We start from the raw sequence: 24350 nt of genomic DNA on the forward strand, positions 1-24350 counted from the left end.
GGATACAGCCATAAATATTTGACCTTACTTGCTGTCATATGGCCTGATTTCAAGTCAGATATCATTTGGTCTTTTATATGGTAGTAAGTCGTTTAACATGTTTGTATTTAATACAGGTTTCGTTCTAAACCATGTTAATTTTAAAACAAACTTCATATAACATTTAAAAAATAGGCTACTGGGTTCCCCCCCCCTTGCATTCCCTGTATAAATCTTTTAATTTGAAAAATTAAATGTTAGCAGGATGACAATATTAACTTGGATTTGTATGAATTTAGGACAATCTCGGCTATAAGAAAAATCTTAAATGTAGTGAGAACACATCTTGGATTTGAACCACAGAACCCTCTCGGCACTGCTTTGTTCTCCAGCGAATGTCTTGCACAAACCAGCACGTCCAGGATTTTAACATGATGTTTAGTTGAATAAAAAGGTCTGTGTCTGTGGTAGTTTTTATGTTGAATATTTATACAGAATATTTCTGAATTTTAGTGTGGTTATAGTTTTGATATTCCGTATGAAAATAATGCTTCACAGTTTTTATTTAGAATTACAAGGAAGGTTACAGCAAAAACAAAATCTGCATCACTGTATTATTAATGCTAAATGCCGGTGTGTTTGCTTCTTTTTATTAAAATTATTTAATTGGATTTCACAAACAGTTATTAAAAGCATATTTGACCTATTGAAGTTGTGTCTATTTCTTTCTTATTGTCTTCATAATTGCTATTTTGCCTGCATTTAGAAAGGGAGGAATATTATTTTTTGAGGGCCTTTTGTATTCTCCAGTTCTTCAACAGTGGTCCAGGACTATTTTGGAATGCTTGCCAAAATGATTAGGTTCTGATTTGGGACAGGAGCTGCTGTATGGGAAAGAGGGTGCTTGGCCTCTTTCCTGCTGGTCAAAAATGGACATCACCCAGTTATTTGGCTGGGTAGGAGTTCATAAGCATGTTTTGAAAGCTGGTGACCACAATGGCTAACGCCAGCATACAGGTGGGAGCATCTGCAGTGCAGCTATGGTCACTGTTATATATCAGCAGTATATTTACAGGATTTTTTACCCTGCTCCTCAGCCCAAAAAGACTCCCAGAGCAGCTTATGAAGATTAATAATAAGTCAATCCCTTCCCATAGGCATACAATCTAAAAGACCCAACACAAAAAGAAAAGTGGATTAGGGTGGGGGGGAACTAAAACTCAGGCACCAGTACTCAGTTTCAAGTTCTTATAGGTGTTTGTTCTGGCAGGAAAAGGGCAAAACAAGCTCCCTGCAGCGGTTCCTTCTCTGGTCAATGTATGAGGCAAGGCTGGGCAGTAGGGAGGTGCAGCTTCTCAGTGGCTCTTGGTTCTCTGGCCAGTGGCCGAGTCCAGAGCCTGCAGTCTCAGGGTACTGTCAGCTGGGATTGCATGGTCTATCTGGGCAGGGGAGGGATGAAGCAAGCTCCCTGCAACTGCTCTCTTTCAGGCTGGTGTATGGGGCCAGGTTAGTCTCCCCCTTGTCATGATGGGGAGCAAAAGTGTGCAGCCTCCCGCTGGGCCTTCTCTAGCTGATGGATGAAATCAGAACAGGTGGACCTCAACCTCTTTTTTCCTTTTTTTTTGTTTTTGTTTGTTTTGGAACTATGGACACATGGGGAATTTGATATACTGCTTTGGCATCTACCCTTCACATCTATAGATCTTAGGCTTGTTTAGCAAAAACCTTTTCTGCTTGTCATATTGCGATGGGTCTTTAATAAGGGCTTGTCTAATTCAGCTAATTGCTAGCAGTGCAGTGCAGTTAATGCTTCTTTTAAACATAGAATAGTAAAGTTGGAAGGGGCCTACAAGGCCATCGAGTCCAACCCCCTGCTCAATGCAGGAATCCACCCTAAAGCATCCCTGACAGATGGTTGTCCAGCTGTCTCTTGAAGGACTCTAGTGTGGGAGAGCCCACAACCTCCCTAGGTAGCTGATTCCATTGTCGTACTGCTCTAACAGTCAGGAAGTTTTTCCTGATGTCCAGCTGGAATCTGACTTTCTGTAACTTGAGCCCGTTATTCCGTGTCCTGCACTCTGGGAGGATCAAGAAGAGATCCTGGCCCTCCTCTGTGTGACAACCTTTTAAGTATTTGAAGAGTGCTATCATGTCTCCCCTCAATCTTCTCTTCTCCAGGCTAAACAGGCCCAGTTCTTTCAGTCTCTCTTCATAGGGCTTTGTTTCCAGACCCCTGATCATCCTGGTTGCCCTCCTCTGAACTCGCTCCAGCTTGTCTGCATCCTTCTTGAATTGTGGAGCCCAGAACTGGACACAATACTCTAAATGAGGCCTAACCATATGTTTTGGCAATGTCCAGTCATTACTTGTTTTTGCAAAGACGTTATTACACAGTAGTTTTTACTTTAGTATTCACTGATATACTCTGGACAGTTATTGCCTGTTTTATGCCTTATGCTCAGTTCTAAATTGCAATGGCCAATGGCTTGGTGCAAATAAAATTTGATTTGATGACACACTTTTGAATCGTTTACCTGCTTCTTGGATCAGCATAAGTGGACTCTCTGCAGCCTTTTGACAGCTAAAAGACTAATATTACAACATTGGAAGAATAAACACTTACCTCCTATAATACAATGGATTGAGGAGCTTACAACACTTTCAGTATTTGAAAATGTGGCATATAGTTGCCACCTTCAAATGGATACTTACTTGGATATTTGGCCCATTTTTGTTGAACTCCATGTATAATTTGCATTTTATACAAATCCATGTAAATTTATTTTTAAAATTGGGGAAATTATGTCCTAGTGAAAGAAGGCAGAATTCTAAAATGGATGTGTAAAGTTCACAAGTAGTCACTCTAGCAAAATAATTGTCTCCTGTGATAATCAATGGTGGGTATTATCACGGGAGACAATTACTTTGCTAGAGGAAATTCGGCACAAATTCTAACAACCCCCTGAGAAAGGCCTTTGAATAAAATACAGGGCAAAACACATTGGGTTTCATGAAAATAGTTTTCTTGCATCCTGAGAAATCGTTCTTCCTTGTTTTTGACCTGTGAGAAAAAAGTTGACCAATACAAACTTCTTACTGCAAAATAGAATTCTGCAATGATCCCAGGAGTTTTGTGTGCAACTGGAAAGCAATTTCTGTGCATGTTGCTTTATCACACACATACCTTTGCATCCTATCTCATGAAGTTACAAAAGTGACCACCTCTATATTGGATCCTTGCCCCTCTTGGCTAATAAAAGCCAGCAGGGATGGAACAGCCAGCTATTCAATGAATATGAATGAAATTTAAACAGACTCATTCTGATCTATCACTATCAGTTTCAGTCTCTGCTTCAATGGCAGTGCTGCCCCCTAGAGACAGAAATGCATCTTGCTCTTGCATTTGAGAGTTGTAGTCTGAGTTTGCAACCTAGGACTTGCTTGTCCTCAGTGCACAGAAATTGTAATAATCTGATACTGTACATAGTTTTAAGAACTTATTTGGAAAATAAGTATATGAACACCTTGTTTTAAACACTGTATTCATCATGCTAAAATAAAACATTCTATAATCCCTTTTTTCTTCATTTTGTCTAATTTTTCAGAAAAACAAAAAAAGGGTGGAAAAGTCCCCCCCACGGGTTTTTCCCAGGCCTTAACATCTCTACCCATAGTACAAGGCTTCTATCCTCTGTGTAAAGAAGGGTCTCAATAATGAATAGCTTGGATGTCTTATGTGGGTCAGGCCTAATGTAAGAAGTTTAGAATCATTTAGTTTGCAATTGTGCCATTTTGAGAGTATGAAAAACACTTCCTGCATGAAAAATATTGGTATACAATGCATACATCCTGTGTAGCATAGCTTTCTGGTAATTGCAAGAGTAGATGGATAGCTAAGCACTCTTCTTGTATTCCTAACTGGAAAGTTGAGATGCTAGTTACCCCAGTGGAAAAAAACAGAACAAGGCTAGATGTTACCGTATTTCTTTGATTGTAAGACGCACACTAATTTCAGTACCACCAACAGAAAAAAAAAAACCTAAGATACACCCGCGATTCTAAGACGCACCCCATTTTTAGAGATGTTTATATGGGGGGAAAAGTGCGTCTTAGAATCAAAGAAATAGGGTAGTTTCTGTATCCCAAATTATAGCTCAACATAGGCACTGTTCCACATTTCCATTAACACAGGGCACAAAAAGAAGTCTAGCGATGTCTTTTCTCTGCACATACTTTTGTTTAAGGATATAGCTTGGTGCTACAAGTTCACTGGTACCTTCAATGACACCACATGTATGAATGTTGTTCCTTCCCTCAATATCTGATTCTGTGTATTATCAGGCAATCAAAGATTTGTGGATTCAGATCTAGTAAAGATTTCATGTACTGGATCATCCAGAATGCTAGAAAACTTTCTCATGGTTTATGCAAGGTTGACATTGAGAAACTAAAAATATCTGTATTGTCTATGTTCATAGGTATCCTACTGGGGCAAACATTTCAATTTCTTTGAAGAATTTTAACTTTTCTAATAATACTAGGTCTCCTGAAGCAATAATTTCTCTTCAGCAATCTCTGTGCAGACAAAAAAAGACTAGATTAACTTTCAGCATGAAAATCCTTTTTACTTGGCATTATCTAATGAAATTGACAGAACAATTTATATAATAACCATGTATAACATTAAGAATACTATTAAGGGTTTTAAAATAGTTTCACACACCTGTGCATGATCAAGCATGTATGTAGCTTATCATTACTGAGATCACAAGTTCAATGAAACAGAGAAATGAAACAGTAAGAACTAATATTATCCACAACATAAGCTTTATTCTTCTTTCATTAAACAAAAGAAATAGCAAAACACAAAGCCTTCCAAATAGCCATAGCATTTTTTAAAAAAAGCTATTTTAATGGAAGTGCACTCAAAATAAGCAAAAAAGCACAATTCTTTCACAAAGCTTAAACAATTGCTTCAAGACAATAAAGCCTAGTGCAAGTTCACTACTTCTTATCACCGTCTTTACCAAGGAGTCTTTTACAAAACTAGGGCAAAATGTTCAGAACATGCTTAAATGGACTCCTAAGAGGAAAGCTGTTTCTGGCCTGGGTGAGGTAAACTCTAAGCCATCAACACCAACATCAGAGAAAGTTGATTCCGTCACTCAGGTGTATTTTCAGAGCAGCTCTCACAACACAGAAGCTGTTCAATTCTGTCATCTGAACCACCAGTCACTTCTGCTGTCAGAGATACAAGGATACATAGAGATACATAGGTTATATTTTAAAAACCACAAATATTTGTACATGCACATACACACACATTAGCTATTAAAACAATTAAAATATACATATCCTATTTTACTTCTACATTCCGTGACAGGAATTAACTTGCGCAATGCCAAGCGTCTTCCCACTAAACTTTCCTCTCTTCAGAAAGTCCCAAGTTTGATACCCAGCATTTCCAGGCAAGGCTGGAGAAACGACTTCCTGAAATCCTGGAGAGCTACTGCTAGTCAGTGTTGACGGTACTGGGCTAGATGGTCTGACTCGGCATACCTTTCTCTTTCAAATTATAAAATGGACTGTGGCTATTTATATTCCTACTACCAGAATACTTAATTTTTAAAAGGGCCAGGGTACAGAGTAAATGGCTAGGTAAACTCCAGCAACAAAGAGATGATTATAGTATAAAATAGATAACATCTAGATGTCTATGCACATATCTTATTTATCACTGAGGAAACCCAGTAAGTTTTCAAGAATCCACAGGAATGTTCCAGAACAACGTTTGAAAGACACTGTCCTGTTCATATAAGGAATGGGTGGGGGACCATCAGCCCAGCCCTGCCTCTACCTTTTATTTATTATTGCATTTATATCCCGCCTTTTTTCCTCCAAGGAACCCAAGGCCGCGTACATAATCCTCCTCCTCTGGATTTTATCCTCACAGTAACAACCCTGTGAGGTAGGCTGGGCTGAGAGTCTGGCCCAAAGTCACCCAGTGGGTTTCCATGGCCGAGTGGGGACTAGAACCCTGATCTCCCAACTCCCACTTTAGCCACTACACCACACTGGCACTCACCACCCTAAGCTTGAAGTGATTTTTCTGTCCCTACATTTCTGTGCTGCAAACTGAGAAAGGGAATCTCCCTTCTCAGCATCCAGAAGGGAAGAAAACAGAGGACCGGAGCATTCTTTTCCTACCCCGTCAGCCCGCTGCATTTACTTGGTAAAAGCTACTCTTCCTCCCACACAGCACAGAAGCTGCTGCTAAAGAAATAGATCAATCTGTTCTTGCCCTGACAGCCTGTGTGAATGTGTGTGAAAAAGGGAAGGGGAGGAAAGATTGTGGCAAAGAGGCGGGTGGTGGTGGTGGTAATTGGCAACTGGCTAATAATCCTTGCCAAAATATACGTACATATACTCCCTGCATATTACTATGATTTCAGGAGCAGGGAATGGGAGAGGCGGGTAAGAAATAAATTATTATTATCATCATCATCATCATCATCTTGCTCTCCAGCACTGACACTTGGTGGCCTGCCCTACAGGAGTGCCATAAGAGGATGTCATGTGTCTTATAAGAACATGACAAACCCCTAGCTGGATTAAACCAAAGATCCATGTAAACCAGCTTCCTTGTTCACACAAGGTATGTTCTTTTCTGAATCCTGAATCTATTGCCAAGCAATTTCCTTGGATAACTAAGTTCTAGTATTATGGGGGGTGGGGGGTGGGGAGAGATTCTTTATCCACTTCATGAATAGGAGAACTGAGTCTTTTTTTAATTGTAAAAAAAGAAAGTCACGTCACAAATAAGAGTATAAATTTGTGCTGATTGGTGCGCTGAAACCTGCATAACCTTCACTTCCAACAAATCCTGTCAGTCACCTGGGGACTGCAGCTCATGGCCCAATCACCACATAAAACTCTTTCAGAGACCTCTCACTTCACACTGTGGTTTGCAGCATGCAAAACTAGCACAATGTTTCTACTGGCTCCAGTGTTCAGTATGATACAAGATAGCCCTCTCTATGGCCCATTTCCCCCCAAAGATCTTTGCTCCCCCACCCTCTGACAAATTTAACAATTCTGGATTATGAAATATTTTCTTTATATAAGGAAGAATAAATGTTTAAGACACAGCCTTTACTACCACAAAATGATTTCATATATACAAAAATTAGAGAAGTAAAATTTCTGGAAATTTTGAAGCCATGGAGAGGGGAATTTTTTAAAAAAATAATAATCTGCCATTCCTTATTTAAATTACTGATCTAAAGTATCTCTCACTAACAAATATTTAGGGATCCTCAAAACCATGCTCAGTTTCCCAAGCTGTGACTAGAGTCACCATATCCTAACATGTGAAGAAGATGTGCGTTTGTGGCAGTATGGGTTTCGTTCTAGAAAGTCCTGTGTTTCTGGGCTTGTTCTGGTTTGGGGGAAGAAGGTCAAGACTCAAGACACATTTTTTCAACTCGGTTGAAAAGTTTTTAATGTTGCTTTTAATACTTTACTATGCATTTATTTAATATTTTTTTATTTCTTGATAAACTACCTCTTGGTTGGTTTCAGAAAGGTGGCGCACAAATGTTATGAATCATAGAATAGTAGAGTTGGACGGAGCCTAAAAGGCCATCGAGTCCAACCCCCTGCTCAAAGCAGGAATCCTCCCTAAAGCATTTTTTTTTAAAAAAATGATTTTATTTATTACTATATAAAATACAAACCAACATAACAATTAACATACCAATACCTAACAAATTACTTGAATATATAATTATTAACATATAATACTTTATCATAACATAATCCAACATAAATCAACATAATAACAAGTGCTCCCCCTTCCCTTCGGGATCATTCCTGTTTCCAAAATCTTAACACCTCTTCTGCTGGTGGTTTCTCACTTCCCTTAGAAAACACAAATATTAGGAACTGTTTCCAAATTTCCTCAAAATCGTTCATTTTTGCTATACCTCTTCTCACTTTTATGTTACACGTTAATTTATCATTAATAGCAATCTCCCATACTTCTTTATACCACTCTTCAATACAATAATCACCTTGAATCTTCCAGTTCCTAGCTACAATCAACCTTGCTGCAGTCAGCAAATTCGTTACCAATTCTTTAATTTCTTTACTACATTCTAAATCTTCATATATTGAGAATAATGCAACTCTTGGTGTTTCTTCTATCTTCATTCCAACAATTTCTTCAATCTCAGAAAACACCATCTTCCACAACTTTTGCACATATTTACATTCCCACCACATATGTAAATACGTTCCTTTTTCCCCACAACCTCTCCAACAATTTGCTGAATGCTGGTTATTTATCTTGTTTAATCTAACCGGGGTTAGGTACCACCTCCATATAATTTTATAATAATTCTTTTATTTTCACTGACATATTTCTCAACACTCTTTGTCTCCATAGTCCTTCCCAACTCTGCTGTCCTATCTGTACCTTCAAATCTGTCTCCCAAACCAATTTTCCTGCACTATCCATCAACCCTTTCTCAAGTAATATACTATATATTTGACTCATTAAACCTTTTGTCACTGTATTTTCTCCCTTATCAATTTCTTTTTTAGCAATCAGTTCCACAAACTTCGACAACTCTCTACAATCTCCATTTTCTCTTACCCAATTTTTAGTCCATTGTTCCAATTGCCAATAATTTAACCAAGTTAATTTTTTATCTTTTAAAACCTCTTCCATCTCCTCTCTTGTATTCATCCCTCTTAACCATTCCCTTAATTTCATTTTATTTTTCTCTATTAAAATCTACTCTTTAATCTACTCTTTAAATCCTCAGGGAAATTCTTTAACATTATTACCTGTGTTAAAGGGGAGCTGCTCGAAAGCAGCTCCTTTTTATATTTATTCCAGATTTCCCAATGGAACTTTAAAAGCGGATTACCTATATTTTCAGCCCATTTTCTACCTCCTTCTTTAAAAAATACATTATCCAAATTCAATTCTATATTACTTGTGGTTTTATCCTCCATCCAAGCTAAATCTCCTACTCCTAAAATTGCTTCTGCAATGTCTTAACCTATTAGCTACATAATATAGGTTAATGTTTGGGAGTCCCAATCCTCCCTTTTTTTGGCTTAAATACCATTTATTCTTATTTATCCTCGCTTTCTTTTCCCCATTACAATAATTATTTATAATATTCTGCCAGCTTTTTAATTCTAAATCTGAAATTTTTATTGGTAACATCCTAAAAATAAAATTAATCTTTGCTAAAATCTTCATTTTTATTAATGCTATTCTTCCAAACCATGATAGATTCAATCTTTTATATTTTTCCAATTTTACTAAAATCTCTTTTTTCAAACTATTTAAATTCTCTTTTTCTAAACTCTCCAAGTTTTTTGTAATTCTAATTCCCAAATATCTAATTCCTATAGAAACAAACAAACCAGGTTGGTATGCAAAAGACACCAATGAATGATGAGGTTTGAAAAGGGATTTAAGGAAAATGAAAGATGACATCATGCAGGTGTTCTGGGACAGAGATTTAAGAGTGGCGAGATAAGGAGACACAGAGGGCTTTGAAGATACCTGCCTGCCAGGAGCCTGCCTGCCAAGAGCAGGCAGAAAGCCAGGGTAGGGATTTTAAAAAGCAATGAAAGTGGTGAATGATCTTGATAGGAGACTGCTGGATCGAGATGAGGTGTCCAAAACGACACAACACAAGACCAGAGAAGATTGCAGTAGCATGGTTTATCCCCTCGTCATTTTTTGTCAAGAGATTTTGTCAAGGAAAGAAAAGGGCTCTGTTTTTGGAGAAGTGACATGACTTGGCTACAGACTGAACATGGGGAGCAAGTGCTAGAACTTACCACTCTCCTTTAGAGGTTGGCAACATCTTCTATATGCCAATAAGAACTTCTACAGCTTACTTAACAATATAAGTAAGCTGTAGAAGTTCTTATTGGCATATAGACTATATTGGCATATAGACTATTTCTAAGTTTTAGAGTTCATGAGGAGATGAGAAATAACTGCAGTCATATGTGCTAACAATATGACTGCAGTTATTTCTCATCTCCTCATGAACTCTAAAACTTAGAAATAGTCTTCCTGTATCCTCTTGAATTCTGATTATTCAGTACAAGTGTAGATATGATGCAGTAAAGACTAAAATCCAAGTCTTACCTTCAACTACCAAATCACCTGCTGGCAAAGAATGTGAGGTCTCCATTTTATTGTTCCATGTCTAGGAAGGGGGAAGGGCGTTATTAAGAGAAAGACCTTATACGATAGAAAAAATATGTGTATTTCAAGTTGATTGCTTAATGGTACATTCAGTACTGATAAGTATATTTTAAAATCTATTACTTGTTTTGTATTCAGTATAGAGAGTGTGCTCTTCATCTTATACTTCTTCACACCAAGACTTATGTAGCAAGAGTGAACCGACAGTTTGCAGTTAACTTCAAATGTAGGTCAAACCAATAATAATAATAATAATAATAATAATAATAATAATAATAATAATAATAATAATTCTAACCCGCCTCTCCATCCTGATCAAGGCAGGGAACAACAAGTATAAAATACATAAAATATTAATCAAAACACAGTATACATTGTTAAAACTTCCTAAAAACATACTAAAAGCATCCTAAAATTCCACTGGATAGGCCTGCTGGAAGAGATCAGTCTTGATAGCTTTCTTAAATGCTAAAGGACTGTTAAGTTGACGAGTCTCCTCCGGCAGGCCATTCCACAGTCTGGGAGCAGCAGAGGAGAAGGTCCTCTGGGTAATACCTGTCAGCCTAGTTTTGGCTGGCTGGAGGAATGTTCTTCCCAGAGGACTTGAGTGTGGGGGGCGGATTGTACGGGAGAAGGCGATCCCGCAGGTAGCCTGGACCCAAACCATGTAGGGCTTTAAAGGTGATAACCAACACTTTATACTTCGCCAGGAAACTAATCGGCAGCCAGTGAAGAGATTTTAAAACCGGGTGTAATGTGGTCTCCATTAGGGAGCCCCAACCTTTTTGGATCCATGGGCTCATTTGAGAAACTGCTATGGACACCACCACAAAATGGCTACTACAGAGGATGTAGCAAGTCATATAACGGCTGGTGTTGGGGCCTTGCTAATCAAAGGACTAGTAATTCACCCAAGAAATCGAGTGCAAGAAAAAGAAGGATCTGAACTGCAAAGCCAAGCCACGTATTTGACTCCACAGAAGCACAACAAAATACCCATTTCACAGAAGGCAAGCTAGTGAAGCTGAGAGGCATATACCTTCATCTATCCCCCCATCCTTCCTTTCTAATGTTGCATTCGTATGTATGCCCGCATAGAATTCAGTGGGAATTACTTCTGAGTAAGCCTACAGAGGATCACTTTGGTCATGCTATACTCACAAACACACACACACACCCCTCTTTTCCCAGCCTCCAAGGAAAGGAAAATGTCCCCAACCTGGAAAGGAAAGAAAAAGGTCTTCCCTATCTCAAATCCATGGAGAGTAGAAGTGGGAGAGAAAGAGCAAGTCTTGGGGCTGGGATGGGAGAGAAAGAAGAATGCTAAGGATGGGGGAGGGGAAATAAAAATATGCTCAGTTCAGACAACACATTTCTCTATACAGTGGAAACACTCCACTCAATGGTTGAGTTTGTAGGGGGTATGCACCACATAACATGTTCTAACTCCACCGTTGTGTGACTGTGGGCTCTCGTGGAATTGAGTAAAAGTCAATGCAACATTTGATTGACAGTTCCTCCGCCCTCTCTCCTGCCCCAGTCCTCCCGATGGTATCCCATCAGCCATTGCTGCAAAAAAAAAAAATCAATCCCAGCGGCTCTCCTAGAGCGGCACCTCCCTCCTTTTGCTGCTCTTGCCAGGGAACCCTGTAGCCAGTGAGAAAAGTCAACTCAACAGAATGGGAAACTCCACAGAGCCCAACACACAAAGCACAACAGTTGTGCAGGAATTCACCTCCTATAGCGTGAATATTCAGCATGGAGCGTTTCCTAAAAACATGGAATATTCAGCATGGAGTTTCCCCTCCAGACAACACATTTCTCAACGGTGGTATAAAAACTCCACTGAGGAGTTCTAAAACCGCTGTTGAGAAATGTGTTGTCTGAACTGAGCCATCGTTAGGTAAAGAGGTGAGAGGAGAGAAAGAGCAAGGCTGAGCTAGGAAGGGTGAGAAAGGAGGCTAGGGATGGGAACAAATAGCAGAGGGAAAGGGTTTGGGGGAGGCTGCAGGCTTCAGAGTGGAGAAAACCAAGCAAAGGTCTGTGTGAATGGGGGGGGGGATCTGAGTGGGGCCAGGAAGCAAATCTTTCCTTCTCTTCCTGCCTATCAAACACCTGATGAGTAGCAAGTTCAAGAACAGGAAGGAGAATCTGGCACCCTAACATTTTTGAAGGTTTTTATTAAAAATAATTAAATGTGGAGAGGTTAGCAGGCACCATTTGAGGTCCCTAAAGATGTGCTAGTCACATTGGGGACCCCTGCCATATGTTATTTAAATGGTGTGATTAGCAACCAGGTCTTAAGGTTTGTTTAAAAATTAAATGCCGAGCGTAAGTAGACTCCGATTTTCATTGGGACTGCAGCATGAGGACTTCATTGGGAGTCTCCTCTACAGCTGTGATTTATTTATTTATTTATTTTAGCACTTTTATCCCGCCCTTAGCCAAAAAAGGTTTTCAAAGCAGCTTACAAAAATATTTCTTAAGATAGTCCTTGATTTGGAAAAAAAATTCCCCCAGTGTGGCAATTAGCCTCATTCCAAACAACACAACAAATGACCACTAGTAGCACATCGGGTTCAAAACTTTTATAGATTTTTTTTAAAGCCCCCTGTCCAACGAGAACTCAAAATAATTGCAATACTGGGTGGAATTTCATTAGAATTGAGGCTGGAGAGGAAAGTGTTCAACCTCCTCTCTCTGCTGCAGTCCTCATGAAAGTCACCCTGTGCTGGATATTTTTTAAAAAAACAAACTGAGGCATGGTTGCTAATCACGCCACTGAAGTAATGTCTAGTTTGGCCCTCAGTTTCTTATACTAATCTTGCTTCAAAACCACTTTATTGAAATTAGTCTGAAGCAAAAATCCTCTTTCAACTCACAACTGTTTTATTTTTACACACAACCTAAGTCCCTGCCAATATGTTGCAAGACAGATTTCCCAAATCATGATACGATTACTGAGAAATAATTCATAGAATAGTAAAGTTGGAAGGGGCCTATAAGGCCATCGAGTCCAACCCCCTGCTCAATGTAGAAATCCACCTTAAAGCATCCCGGACAGATGGTTGTCCATCTGCCTCTTGAATGCCTCTAGGATGGGAGAGCCCACGACCTCCCTAGGTAATTGGTTCCACTGTCGTACTGTTCTAACATAACAGTCAGGAAGTTTTTCCTGATGTCCAGCCGGAATCTGGCTTCCTTTAACTTGAGCCCGTTATTCCGTGTCCTGCACTCTGGGAGGATCGAGAAGAGATCCTGGCCCTCCTGTGTGACAACTTTTCAAGTATTTGAAGCAGCAATACCTATATACTGCAATGTAATTCCATTTCCTTTGTAGAAACCACAGTCTTCATCACCAAAGTATACTCTTCTAAATGCTTAACTATTTGGTTTAAGAATAAATTCTTTTTTTTTGGGGGTACAAACTATATCTTAATACATCTTAGAGACTAATGGTTTACACTACAACACACAAGAATCTTAATAATGCTTTCTACCGATTTCATAGGGAGAGATGCAGGGAAGAGCAGAAGGGACACTCTTCTAATATTTTAGAAAGTTACTATACCTCAGTTAGATTAAAAGCCAGTTCAGGAATCCCATTCCAGACATCTGTAGGATTGGCTACCTCTTCATTTCCATTTGAAAGATTCAAGACCTTTTATACAAAAACAACATGTTTACAGATGTAAATGCTCATATAGAGCAATTAGAATCTCTCATGTGTTGGACAAGTACCATTAAGATAACATGAACAATAAGTTGTAAGTTGCAAAAGTTGCAAACCCACCTAATACACCCAAATCTCCTTACCTTTGTGCCTTCAGCAGATACACCTAAAATCTGAGCTTTGTACCACTGAACACCTGACCACACCATGCATTTGGAACCAATATCAAATCCCATTAAGTTGCAAATGGATTCTTTTTTATCTGCAAAAAACAGATTACATTGTTTTTCAATGATTCTCACACTGCAAAGTACATGCCAGTTAAGATGAGGCAATTGGAGTAGCAATGCCAGTCCAAACTGGTAATCCCCAACCAGTGCGATATTTTTAAGCGGACTGGTATGTAGATCTGCTGAACTAAAATATGGCTAGTCTGCATCATGGTACCAACAAGAACAAACATTAAACTATAGTTGTATATTTAATACATAGAATCGTAGAATAGCAGAGTTGGAAGGGGTCTACAAGGCCATCGAGTCCTACTCTTCAAATGTGATAATTTGAAGAGTAGTTTTCCTCCCTCTGGGGTCATGCATGTCTTGGTAGAGATTGGGGGGGGGGGGGGAGTTGGCTGGCAGAGAGAGATGGGGGGGCTTTCTACACCTAAGGGTTCTCCCAGGAAAATGGAAGGATCATCCCTGCCTGCTCCCGGGATCCCCTGTGTGGCATTTGGATGCACAGGAAGGGAATGTTGTGTTACTGTGGATATTGCTGTAATGACAGGACAGAACTTTTGTTCCTTTAAGAACTGCATAGATGTGAGAATTTTAGTGGGTACATATTCTTCCATTAATTTTGTAAAGCACAGGTGAGAAACCTGTAGCCTACAGATGTTGGACTATAACTCCCATCCTCCCTAATCATTGCCCATGCTGGCTGGAGCTGATGGGAATTAGTGCCCAACTTCTGAAGAGTCTCGGATTCCCCACCTTTGCTGTAAAGAAAAAGCTGCTGACTGTCTTTCTTCTGCCTACAATAAGGAAGGGAAAGTCCCATGCCACAATATATCTAACAACTTTAGTTAGGACCCACCAGCAGAAGATGGCAAATACGAGTAAGCCATTAGCCTTGTGAGATTGAATTTTGGAAGTTTGACCTATCTAGGAACACCAGTTTTCTGAAAATAGGCAGCACAACTTGTGGCCAAGTGATGTGCTAACAAGTGGATCCAAGTAGGACAGAATGGTTAGGAAGAACATTTATGTCACTATACAGCTACGTAGCTCATTGAACTGAAATGATACAAGATAGCATTTTTCTCATATTTTACAAGAAAAATCTACATTCAAAAATACATTTAACTGTTTGATATTTATAACTCCTAAAATGGGGAAAATGCAAATTCCCCTAGAAATAAATGTTGCACACAACTCTTTGTCCACAATCCTTCCTCCCAACAACCACTTTTAAATAGTAATCTTGCTTAACTAAACTTGTCAACTGAAGGTAATTCTCTTCAGTAAGAGTAACTGTATGCGCACACAGGTTAACTTCGGCACTCTGAAAGTTAAGCATTAATGTCTTACCTGTAACTTGCTCTTCATCCAGCACTGCAACTCTCAAAGAATCTTCTCTAACGGAATTGTCATCTTTAGATCTTTCACACATGTCATGGCTCCTCTGTGTTTCTACATAGCTCTTCCCCAGCAGAGTTTGCCATTCTACACAATTGGTTTTTTTGCCATCTTGTGCTGTTCCGCACACTTCCACAATGTCACTGCAAGGGAAGCCTTGTTTTAATTCAGTTTGTGAAAATGATGATTGGATCTTGTTATCTGCAAGAGGGGAGACGGTACATGGTTCCAACAGTAATGTATCCTCCACTGTTTCACCAGCCTGCAATGGATGCACTTTAGGCACTGCCAGTTCTAGCAGCAAACTATCACCTGCATCTGTTAGTGAATAGCTGTCTTCTAACTCTTCTTTCACATGTGGTACTTCAAACAAATCCAATTCTGATCTCTCTCTTGGTTCATCACGCAAGAAAGGGTTTTCTTCAGTTATTGCCAGTTTCAACATTTCTTCAAGTGAATCCATTCTTAACATGTCCAGTTCCACCAGCAGCTGCTCGGGATCATCTGATGCAGGTGGCACCATACAGGGCACCAAGGCTGAGAAGGCATCCAAAGGCAGCTGTACTGTAGGTGAATCTAGTGCCAGCATTTCTGCTTGGGCTTCAGTCTCTTTTTGAGTTTCAAAGGTATCACGTCTTAACACTTCAGTTTCACTAGCAACCTGCATTTCAGAAGTATCTAGAGAATTTGGTGTATCACTTTCTTTTTCAGATATATAATGGTCTGTTTCATGATTAGATGTTTTAAACATAGTTTGTTGGTCCACTATATCAAGTGCTTCAAGGGTGGTTTGATGGTGCCTGGTTTGATATATGGATGAAGTTAGAGAAAAAGTTTCTAATGAAACTCTGCTCCTTGCATCAACTAAGCACTTATCCATTGGTTGCAATTCCATAGAACACAATAAATCTTCTAAAGCACTAGTATCTTTGTGAGACATGAGTGAACAAGCAGATGTTTCAGTTTCAAACAACATAGCCTTTTCTACATCTTTCTTCTGTTCTTCAAGATTGTGAGTATTTGCCAAAGTGAAACTTTTGTCTTCAGCATTATGTCTCCAAAAGAGTTTCATTTTCTCATTGATACTTATCTTTCGACATTCCAGTTTAACACTAAATAAAGGAATTTCTGAAGGACCATGGTTTTGTTTGTCCATGATTGTAATCTCTAATGGAGAATCAGCTACCATATCACAGAAAATGTTATTTATTCCTTCAGTCCATGAACCTTCTGCAGAATTAAAGCCAAAGAGACAACAGTTAAATGCTTGAGGTGGTAATGATAATAGCTCATCAGAGATTTCCCTGATCATTGTTGTAGTGGTAAGTGCTTCTGTTCCATAATCAATATGAATCACTGTCAAAGTGTTCCCCTCTACATTGCTAACAACTGCCCGATAAAATATGCCGTCTTCATTATACTTTGCTAAACAAGGATACCCACTTGTAACGTCATCCACACTGATTCCTGGAAGCTCTCCAGCTTCCTGAAGCTTTCTTTCAATTGAAATAATATCATCTGTGTCAGCAAACTGAGACCAAAAATATCCCGGGTTCTTTACAATTACTGAAAAGGTTTTCACAGTTTGACCTACTTCAGGTATCTTCCAGAGAAATAGTCTGGCATCTGTAATACTTGGTGGGTTGCTATACTCAACAGAGAGAACAGCGTCACACAGGTTTATCAGGTCAGCCTTGCTATCTTTTTTGTCAGTTGTCTCCAGCAAAAGAATTTTTTTGTATACAGGGTAACTTTTAGCCAAATCCACTGTTACATCACTATTTTTGTCACACAGGAGAATTTCCCATTTCTCATCCATTTTCTCCAGAAATTCACTATTCATCTGAATCTCACTTGTCCTTTGGGAGAAATAAAGTACCACTTCCTGTGACCATTCTGGAAGTTCTGTGGTTTTAACTCCACCCAGTCTACAATGAATGCTGATCACTGGGAACGATAGACAGTCTTCAAGAAGTTTTCGTGTTTTGCAGATGTTAACTACTGCAGTGTTGCCATAATCAATATACTGCACATTCACCAAGTCACCAGAGGGCTCTTCGTTGACTACAGCTCGATACCATAAGCCATCTTCTGAAAAGTGTGCACACATTAGATCTCCTATACAAAGCTGCTGCCCATTTAGGGTCTCAATTGTTTTAGAATTGTTTAGCTTTTCTGAAATACTGTCAAGCAGAGGTTCATCATCTACTAGCTGAACATAAAAATCAAAAGGATTATTTATATGAGAAACATACACCAAAGTTTTAAGACCAGGGTTTATGGTTTTTTGAGGTAGATCACATATCTTTTTAAGTGAAGAACATCTATTAGTTTCAGTTAGATTTCCATTTTTAGTATCCGGCATCTTCTCTCTCTTCAGAAGGGGTGCAAAGTCCCTGTCCTTCTTACATTCATCAGAATCACTTCTGTTGAACCTTTCTACTGGAAACTTTCTTGTCATTTCCCTTTTTGTTTTCTGTTGCAATTGTCTTGCTTCTCTACACATAGCACTGTGTTTACTACTGCCCGATGTTTCCAGATTTTCAGTGCACCACCTCTTGCTCTTAGGAACAGGATTGACAATGCCTGTCAAAGGTAACGTTTTTTCAGTGTTTGCTTCCGTAGACAACAAGGCTTCATTTTCTGCCATTCCTCTCCTGCATTGCAAACCTAAACCCTCTTTCAGTTTTGCATTGATCTGCATTTTACCATCATACAGTTCAACAATCAGTTTTCCATCAGCTTCTTTTGCTACTATCAAAGCCTTTAAGGGCTTATCTAGTACTGCTTTTTCAAACCACACAGCAGCATCTTTTGGTACATCAGCAACATCAGAAAGAGAGCATTTTATGGCTTGCATTGGCAAAAGCAATAATTCATCAGCATCACTTGGTACTACAATCAGGTCTTCATCCTTTAAGAACATTGTATTCCCAAAATCCACAAAGAACACTTTTTTGGTATCTTTTGCTGAAGTCACAACTGCCCTATACCAGTAGCCATCAGTATACTTTGCAAGGTACAAATTTCCAGGGACCTGAGATGTTCGCAAACTGTGCCACATTTTGCTGAGCTTACCAATGTTACTGGTTAACTGTCCAAGAATATTTGCACTTCTAGCAAGTTGACAATAAAAGAGACAGGGATCATTAACATGTGTAACATAAACCACCTCTTCATTTCCTATTTTGATGTCATGTGTTGAATAATAGTATGAGAGAAGATGAGCAGGTGATATCAGGGGTTTCTGTGGCTGTATGAGTCTGGCTAGACCCTTTCTTGTTAAAAAATGGCAAACACTTTCAAAGGGTGTAATTAAGTCCACAATATTAAGGAGATCTGTATTATTTAATGCCGCTAAAGCAAATATGGTACATTTTAGTTCCAATTTGGTTGCTGAATCCACAAATTCCTGAAAAGCTTCAGTGGCTTTTTCATCCCAAACAAAAGGATTCTGTCCCTTTGGCTGAATTAAATTATAAAGGCTACATCTGAAAGCTTGGGCTTTCAGCTGCAAAAACTCAGCCTTAGTTGCACGAATATTCTTTACTGAAACGCATTCTTTATTCCCATAGTCAACATAGGCAACTTCAACTTCTTCTGTAGAACACACCTTACTAATAAGAGCTCTGTACCATTTGCCATCCTCTGAAAACTTAGCCAAACATACAGGATTTGGCCAATCATGAGGCTGTGCTGAATGAATACAATAATCCTGAATTTTAGCCATGAGTACCTTCAGGTCTTGGGAGCTTTTAGCTAACTGACACCAGAAGAGACTAGGATTTTCTGTATAGGATACTACTACATCTACTGTATTTCCAACTTCCAGCTGCCCTTTACAACAAATTTCTGCCTTTATTTCAGAGTAGTTTTGCATAATACAGGACAAAGAGTTTGTGATAGTGCTAAAATCCTCTTTTTCAATTGCTTTGGGTGGCAAATAGCAAAAATCTTCACTAGACTGGTGTCTGACTGTCAAAGCTTCCATAGAAGAGGTTGAACAGTCATGTTTTCGTGGGGGGTCCACTTCATCTTTTGTTGACGTTATTCTCACAGGCCTTTGCCCCACACTCTGTCCTTCAGGACCCTTCCTCAATGTCTCATCTGTCATTTTCTGGAGGGTCTCTGGTACTTCATCCTCATGATACTCAGTATACTTCCCCTGGGACATGATTTTGCCTATGTTTTTTTCTCCTATCAGGGAATGATCAAAGAGTTCAACTATGTATATATCTCCTTGCATGCCTAGGACCTTGATCACCAGTTCTTTGTTTAGCACAGTTTTCCTGAAATAATCTACAGCATCTGGACCCCATGACTGATTCGGGGAAGGATTAGCCAACGCACACCTGAGCGCCACAGCAGGAAGTTCTCTGAACTGGAGAAGCAGCTCTTTCACTTTATACAAGTCCACTATTTCAGTGTTTCCTCTATCTACCAGATAGACTTCAATGCCCTTCCCCTGTACTTTGGTGACAAGACCACGGTGATAAGAGTTCTCTTTCAACATGACACAACAGAGGGATCCTGGGTTGGGCTCCAGAAGAATACCCTCCAGTTTCTTAGTCTGAGAATAGAAGTCACTTAAGTTACGCTTCAGGTGACAGAGGGGTTGGCGATACTCTTGGAGGTGCACCCAGAATTCTGTAGGGTCTTGCAGAAAGGACACTTGAGCACTGTGACAGTCGCCTGCCTTCAAGTGCACAACAGGAAGTGGGGTGGCAGCAGCAGGAAGTGCAGACGATGCTCCCAACAGAGAGCCAGGCTCCTTCTTGGCTGGAGGACCTACGCTGTCCAGTTCAGTCATCAAGTCAGACGTGTACTCTTGACTGCTGTGCAGGAGACCCTGGGCCAGGCAGTGTGCCTGCACCCCATAGAGGCAGTTAAGGTTGAGACCATCTTCCCCATAGAGGGTCACATAATACAGATGCTCGAGGGGACAATAAGCTTCAATGCGGGCTTGCACCACCTTGCCCAACAGCAATGTTTTAAGCTGACTGATTTGTGAACGGGTCCAGCCACAACCACCATCTGTAATACCATGCAATGAGCAAGGGTAGGTCACTACCGGCATGCGAAAACACTCAGCTGGCAAATGCCGCAGGTTTCTCTTTGTCACAAACTCTTTTCTGCCATAATCTACACAGATCACCAGGGCTACTGCCCCTGGCTGGTCCTCTGGACCACTCCCAGGGTATATCTCTAGTAGCAGAGCTCGATACCAGCATCCATCCATGCCCCGGGCTGCACAGGGGGAACCGGGGCTGGGCAAAAATGCCTGTAAGTTGTTTCCTTTGGATGCCTCAAAAGCCTGGTACATGGCATCTGAGAGTATCTGGATCTCTTTGGAAAGGCTGCGCAGCTGACAATATACTCTATAGGGGTCAGAGATTTGAGTCACGTACACAGGCTCGGTCACATTCAACTCCAGCTGGGGGTAGAAGTACTCCCAAGGGGAGCGATCCAACTGGGGTTGGGCTGCAGAGGTGAGGATGGGGGCCTGGGGAGGGGGAAAGGATGGCTCTGTCAAGAGAGGAGCAACGCCAGTACCTCCCAGGGAGTTGTTGAGCAACGTGTAGAAGGCGCTGGGGGAGACTTGGCCGGCAAGGCCCAGGTGGCGCATCTGGGCCAGCAGCCAGGGCAGCTCCAGCACCACCAGGCACTGCGGGATCAAGACTTCCCGGACGAGGCCGGACACCTCCTTGCCATGCAGGTAGCCCAGGAACTCCACGGCGCCGGCCGTCCAGCTGAAGCGCAGCATGCCAGAGCCCAGCGGCGGGAAGCCCGTCAGCCCTCTGGCGACAGCGTCGGCGGCGTCCCCGGTCCTCCCAGGCGGCACCAAATCGGCGAGGATGCAGCCCAGCACTTCGGAAGGCAGGTGGAAGAGCTCGCTGGCGCCCCGGGCCAGGTAGTAGGCGCCGGCGCTCACCGTGCGGCCCTCGTCGAGCAGGAAGACGCGGCAGGCTTGGCCGGGCCCCCGCTGGCGGCTCACCACGCGGCAGCGGAACCAGCGCCGGCCCAGCTCCACCAGGCACAGGTCGCCCAGCGCCAGCGCGTCTGCGTGGCCGCCGGCCCCGGGGGCGCCAGCCAAGCGGGGCCCGGCCTTGGCCTGGATGGTCTCGGCCAGCCGCAAGTACTCCTCCCTGCGCTCCCCGGGCAGCCCCCACAGCCTCACCAGGGGCGCCTCGGGGTGGACGTCCACGTAGGAGACGCGCAGCGTTATCGAGCTGCCCGGGCTGGGCAAGACGGAGCACATGGCGCAGGGCAGGGCAGGGGGCCTCGAAGTCGTAGCACGATGTAGGGGGCAAGAGCGGCCGCGCTTCCCGCCGTCACCGCTCTCTCCTAAGCGAGGGCGGCTTCGAGTGGGGCGTCAAAGTCAGCCGTTGACGCGGCGAGCACGAGACCAGGCGCGGCGGCGGCGGCGGCGGCGCCTCCTCCGCCTGCGCTGCGCCGCCAAAGGCCACGTGCTCACGGGCCCACCCGTTAGTCAGGAGTTCTGCACGCGAGTAAAGCCGGTGCCCGCGTCCCTCGGTCTGCCCCCCCCCCGCCGGCCGGCCGGCCCCCGGGAGCAGAGCGGGGACGTAAGCGAAGGGCTTGGAACGCGCGCGCGCTCTGGCAGCTGCGCGAGGAAGGGGCGCTCAGCTGGGGAAGCGCGTCGGGGCTTCCACCCCAAAGCTCGCCGTGTTACGGTTTTGTTAAAGGGCCGCGATTCTGCTTGCGGAGTGGGACGACGACACCCCCACCCCCAAGGATTTAAAATAAAGGTCACTATTCCGTTAAGTTACCCGTTAAGTTTTCAACCCACTGTCGTATACTCAGGACAATTGAAGGATAAGATAGGAGTTTTTAATCTGTTTTGTGAGTAGACATATAGGGAAAGGGGTAGTTGTTTGGGGGCTGGAGAGCAATCTTATTTAAATAGCACAATTAAAGAGGAGAAAAAGGACATTCTGCTCCCCCCCCCCCGGCTATAAGGAGCTCCTTTGGCAATCGGGTGAAGTTTTAAGATGTAAATAAGTTGGCAATTTCAATTTTATTTAATTTTTTGTTAATGTATTTGCCTTCTTTGCCTTCTTTCAGTATATTTTAATAATAAAATTTGAAATATACATTGTTAAAATAATGTACTATTGATACACGTTTATATGAAGAATGAAAACTTTACAGTCTTGTTTTGTATACCTGTCCCAATTGGTGTACAAAAAGGGCAGAATTGATACATATCCAATCTAGGATATCCAATCCTAGGAATTTACTCTGGCCAACAGAAAGCTCTGGCATGGGCTGGTCCATGAAGTCACGAAGAGTCGGAAGCGACTGAAGGAATAAACAACAAAGTATGCTTAGGATTGCGACTGGGCAGAATGGTGTGTGTGTGTGTGTGTGTGTGTGTGTGTAAGAGAGGCTTGTAGTGAATAATCTTTCATTTTCTTGGCGCTGCTGGGGCATTCTGACCCAGAGTGTTGGAGGTGGGATGGGGAAATTGTTTGTTTTTCTGCTTGTACTTCTAGAAAATCTGCTTTTTAAAAATTTCTTCCTGTTGAAAACAGTGGAAGAGAAAATACCTACATTGGCCTGGCTCTGGTATAGATTGAGAGTCTGATCCAGGGCAGGGCTTGTTGAGGAGTGAGGGGGCTTTGGATCACAACAGTTAAAGCTGCAGGAGCTATACTAGAGTGACCAGATTTAAAAGAGGGCAGGGCACCTGCAGCTTTAACTGTTGTGATGAAGAGGGAATTTCACCAGGTTCCCCATATATACAAATGACACCTGCTGAAATTCCCTTTTCAGTACAACTGTTAAAGACACAGGAGCCCCGTCCTCCTTTTCATAGGGTCACCTTAGTCACAAAAAAGAAGAGAAAAAAGAGTAAACAGTACTAAAAACCTTGCTTTACAACAGTCAAACTGCCATTGAAATCACTTTAGTTTGGGGTAGAGTGGCAGGAGTTCTGCTAGTAGAAGCGAACGTCATCAATCCCATTGATGCCGTTCAGCCAGTAAGGAACGCTTGCTCCCAGATCCCCTCCATACTCTTCTGCTCAGGGAGGTTTTATGAGGAAGTAATCCAAGCCTTTCCCCTATGCCAGCAGCACCTCTAATGAACTAGGCCTCCTCCTCCTGCCCAAACTTTTATGAACAGGAAGGAAGGGCTAGAGTTCCCCTGAAACACTGCTTTTATGAACAAGGAAGGCAGGTGAGTTACTCTGCCTGTGGAAGGAAGCAATATGGAAACCCTGAAACCCCAAAACAGCACGCTGTCGCTTTTATGAATGAGAAAGGCAGGTGAGTTACCCAGCCTGGGGAAAGCAACTACTACCCAAAGCAGGCTGCAGACCATGTGCCCTTCTGTGGGAGAAAACAGGAAATGGGTAGGGGAAAAGGCTGCCCCACCCCTTGACCACGTCACTGCTAGGCCACAGTCACATCACATAGGCACGCCTAGGGTTTAATGTGCGGGGACGGGGCACACAGCGGCGGAGCCACTTTAATAAAAAACAACACGGTAAAGGGAGTTTCTGAAAATCCATCTTTTCCAGAGGATGGCTGTGAATAAGCTACAATATCAGGTATCGCAACAGACCTCAAACCGTGCTCCCTCTGCACTAAATCACGTTTGTAGATTGCCATCTGGATTTGAGATTGAAAGACCCAGGAAAAGTGTGGGTGCATGGGAGGAGGGGCGGCAAGCCAGCACAACCTCATGACTGATCGCGGGGCACTTCAGATAAGGCATCAGCCTTAGCTTCCAAATCCCTGGCCTTGTGGTGTTTTGACCAATGTGAGATGGCCTTATCTTCTGGTCTTTTAAACCGGCAGGT

The 24350-nt window shown here is 41.9% G+C and overlaps 3 protein-coding genes across 3 annotated transcripts in view; 2 read left to right on the forward strand and 1 right to left on the reverse strand.

Annotated features, from left to right (window-relative positions):
* Window positions 1–690, forward strand: part of PCNT (pericentrin) — a 69872-nt gene extending 69182 nt beyond the window's left edge. The window contains exon 16 of the mRNA XM_063115927.1: window positions 279–690. Within this exon, the coding sequence (XP_062971997.1) occupies window positions 279–295 (17 nt within the window). The 3' untranslated portion in view covers window positions 296–690. The remainder of the gene's footprint in view (window positions 1–278) is intronic.
* Window positions 1–24350, forward strand: part of CLIC5 (chloride intracellular channel 5) — a 313960-nt gene that overhangs the window by 39484 nt on the left and 250126 nt on the right. The gene's annotated exons all lie outside the window — the stretch shown is intronic.
* TDRD6 (tudor domain containing 6) lies at window positions 5141–21785 on the reverse strand. Its single transcript, XM_063115851.1, has 5 exons — window positions 15479–21785; window positions 14036–14154; window positions 13791–13880; window positions 10160–10220; window positions 5141–5220 (listed from the first exon to the last, which is right to left on the reverse strand). The coding sequence occupies exons 1-5, from the start codon at window positions 21783–21785 to the stop codon at window positions 5141–5143; spliced, it is 6657 nt and encodes a 2218-aa protein (XP_062971921.1).

Source organism: Elgaria multicarinata, chromosome 2, assembly GCF_023053635.1.
Source record: "Elgaria multicarinata webbii isolate HBS135686 ecotype San Diego chromosome 2, rElgMul1.1.pri, whole genome shotgun sequence".
In the NCBI taxonomy this organism is placed as follows: domain Eukaryota; kingdom Metazoa; phylum Chordata; class Lepidosauria; order Squamata; family Anguidae; genus Elgaria; species Elgaria multicarinata.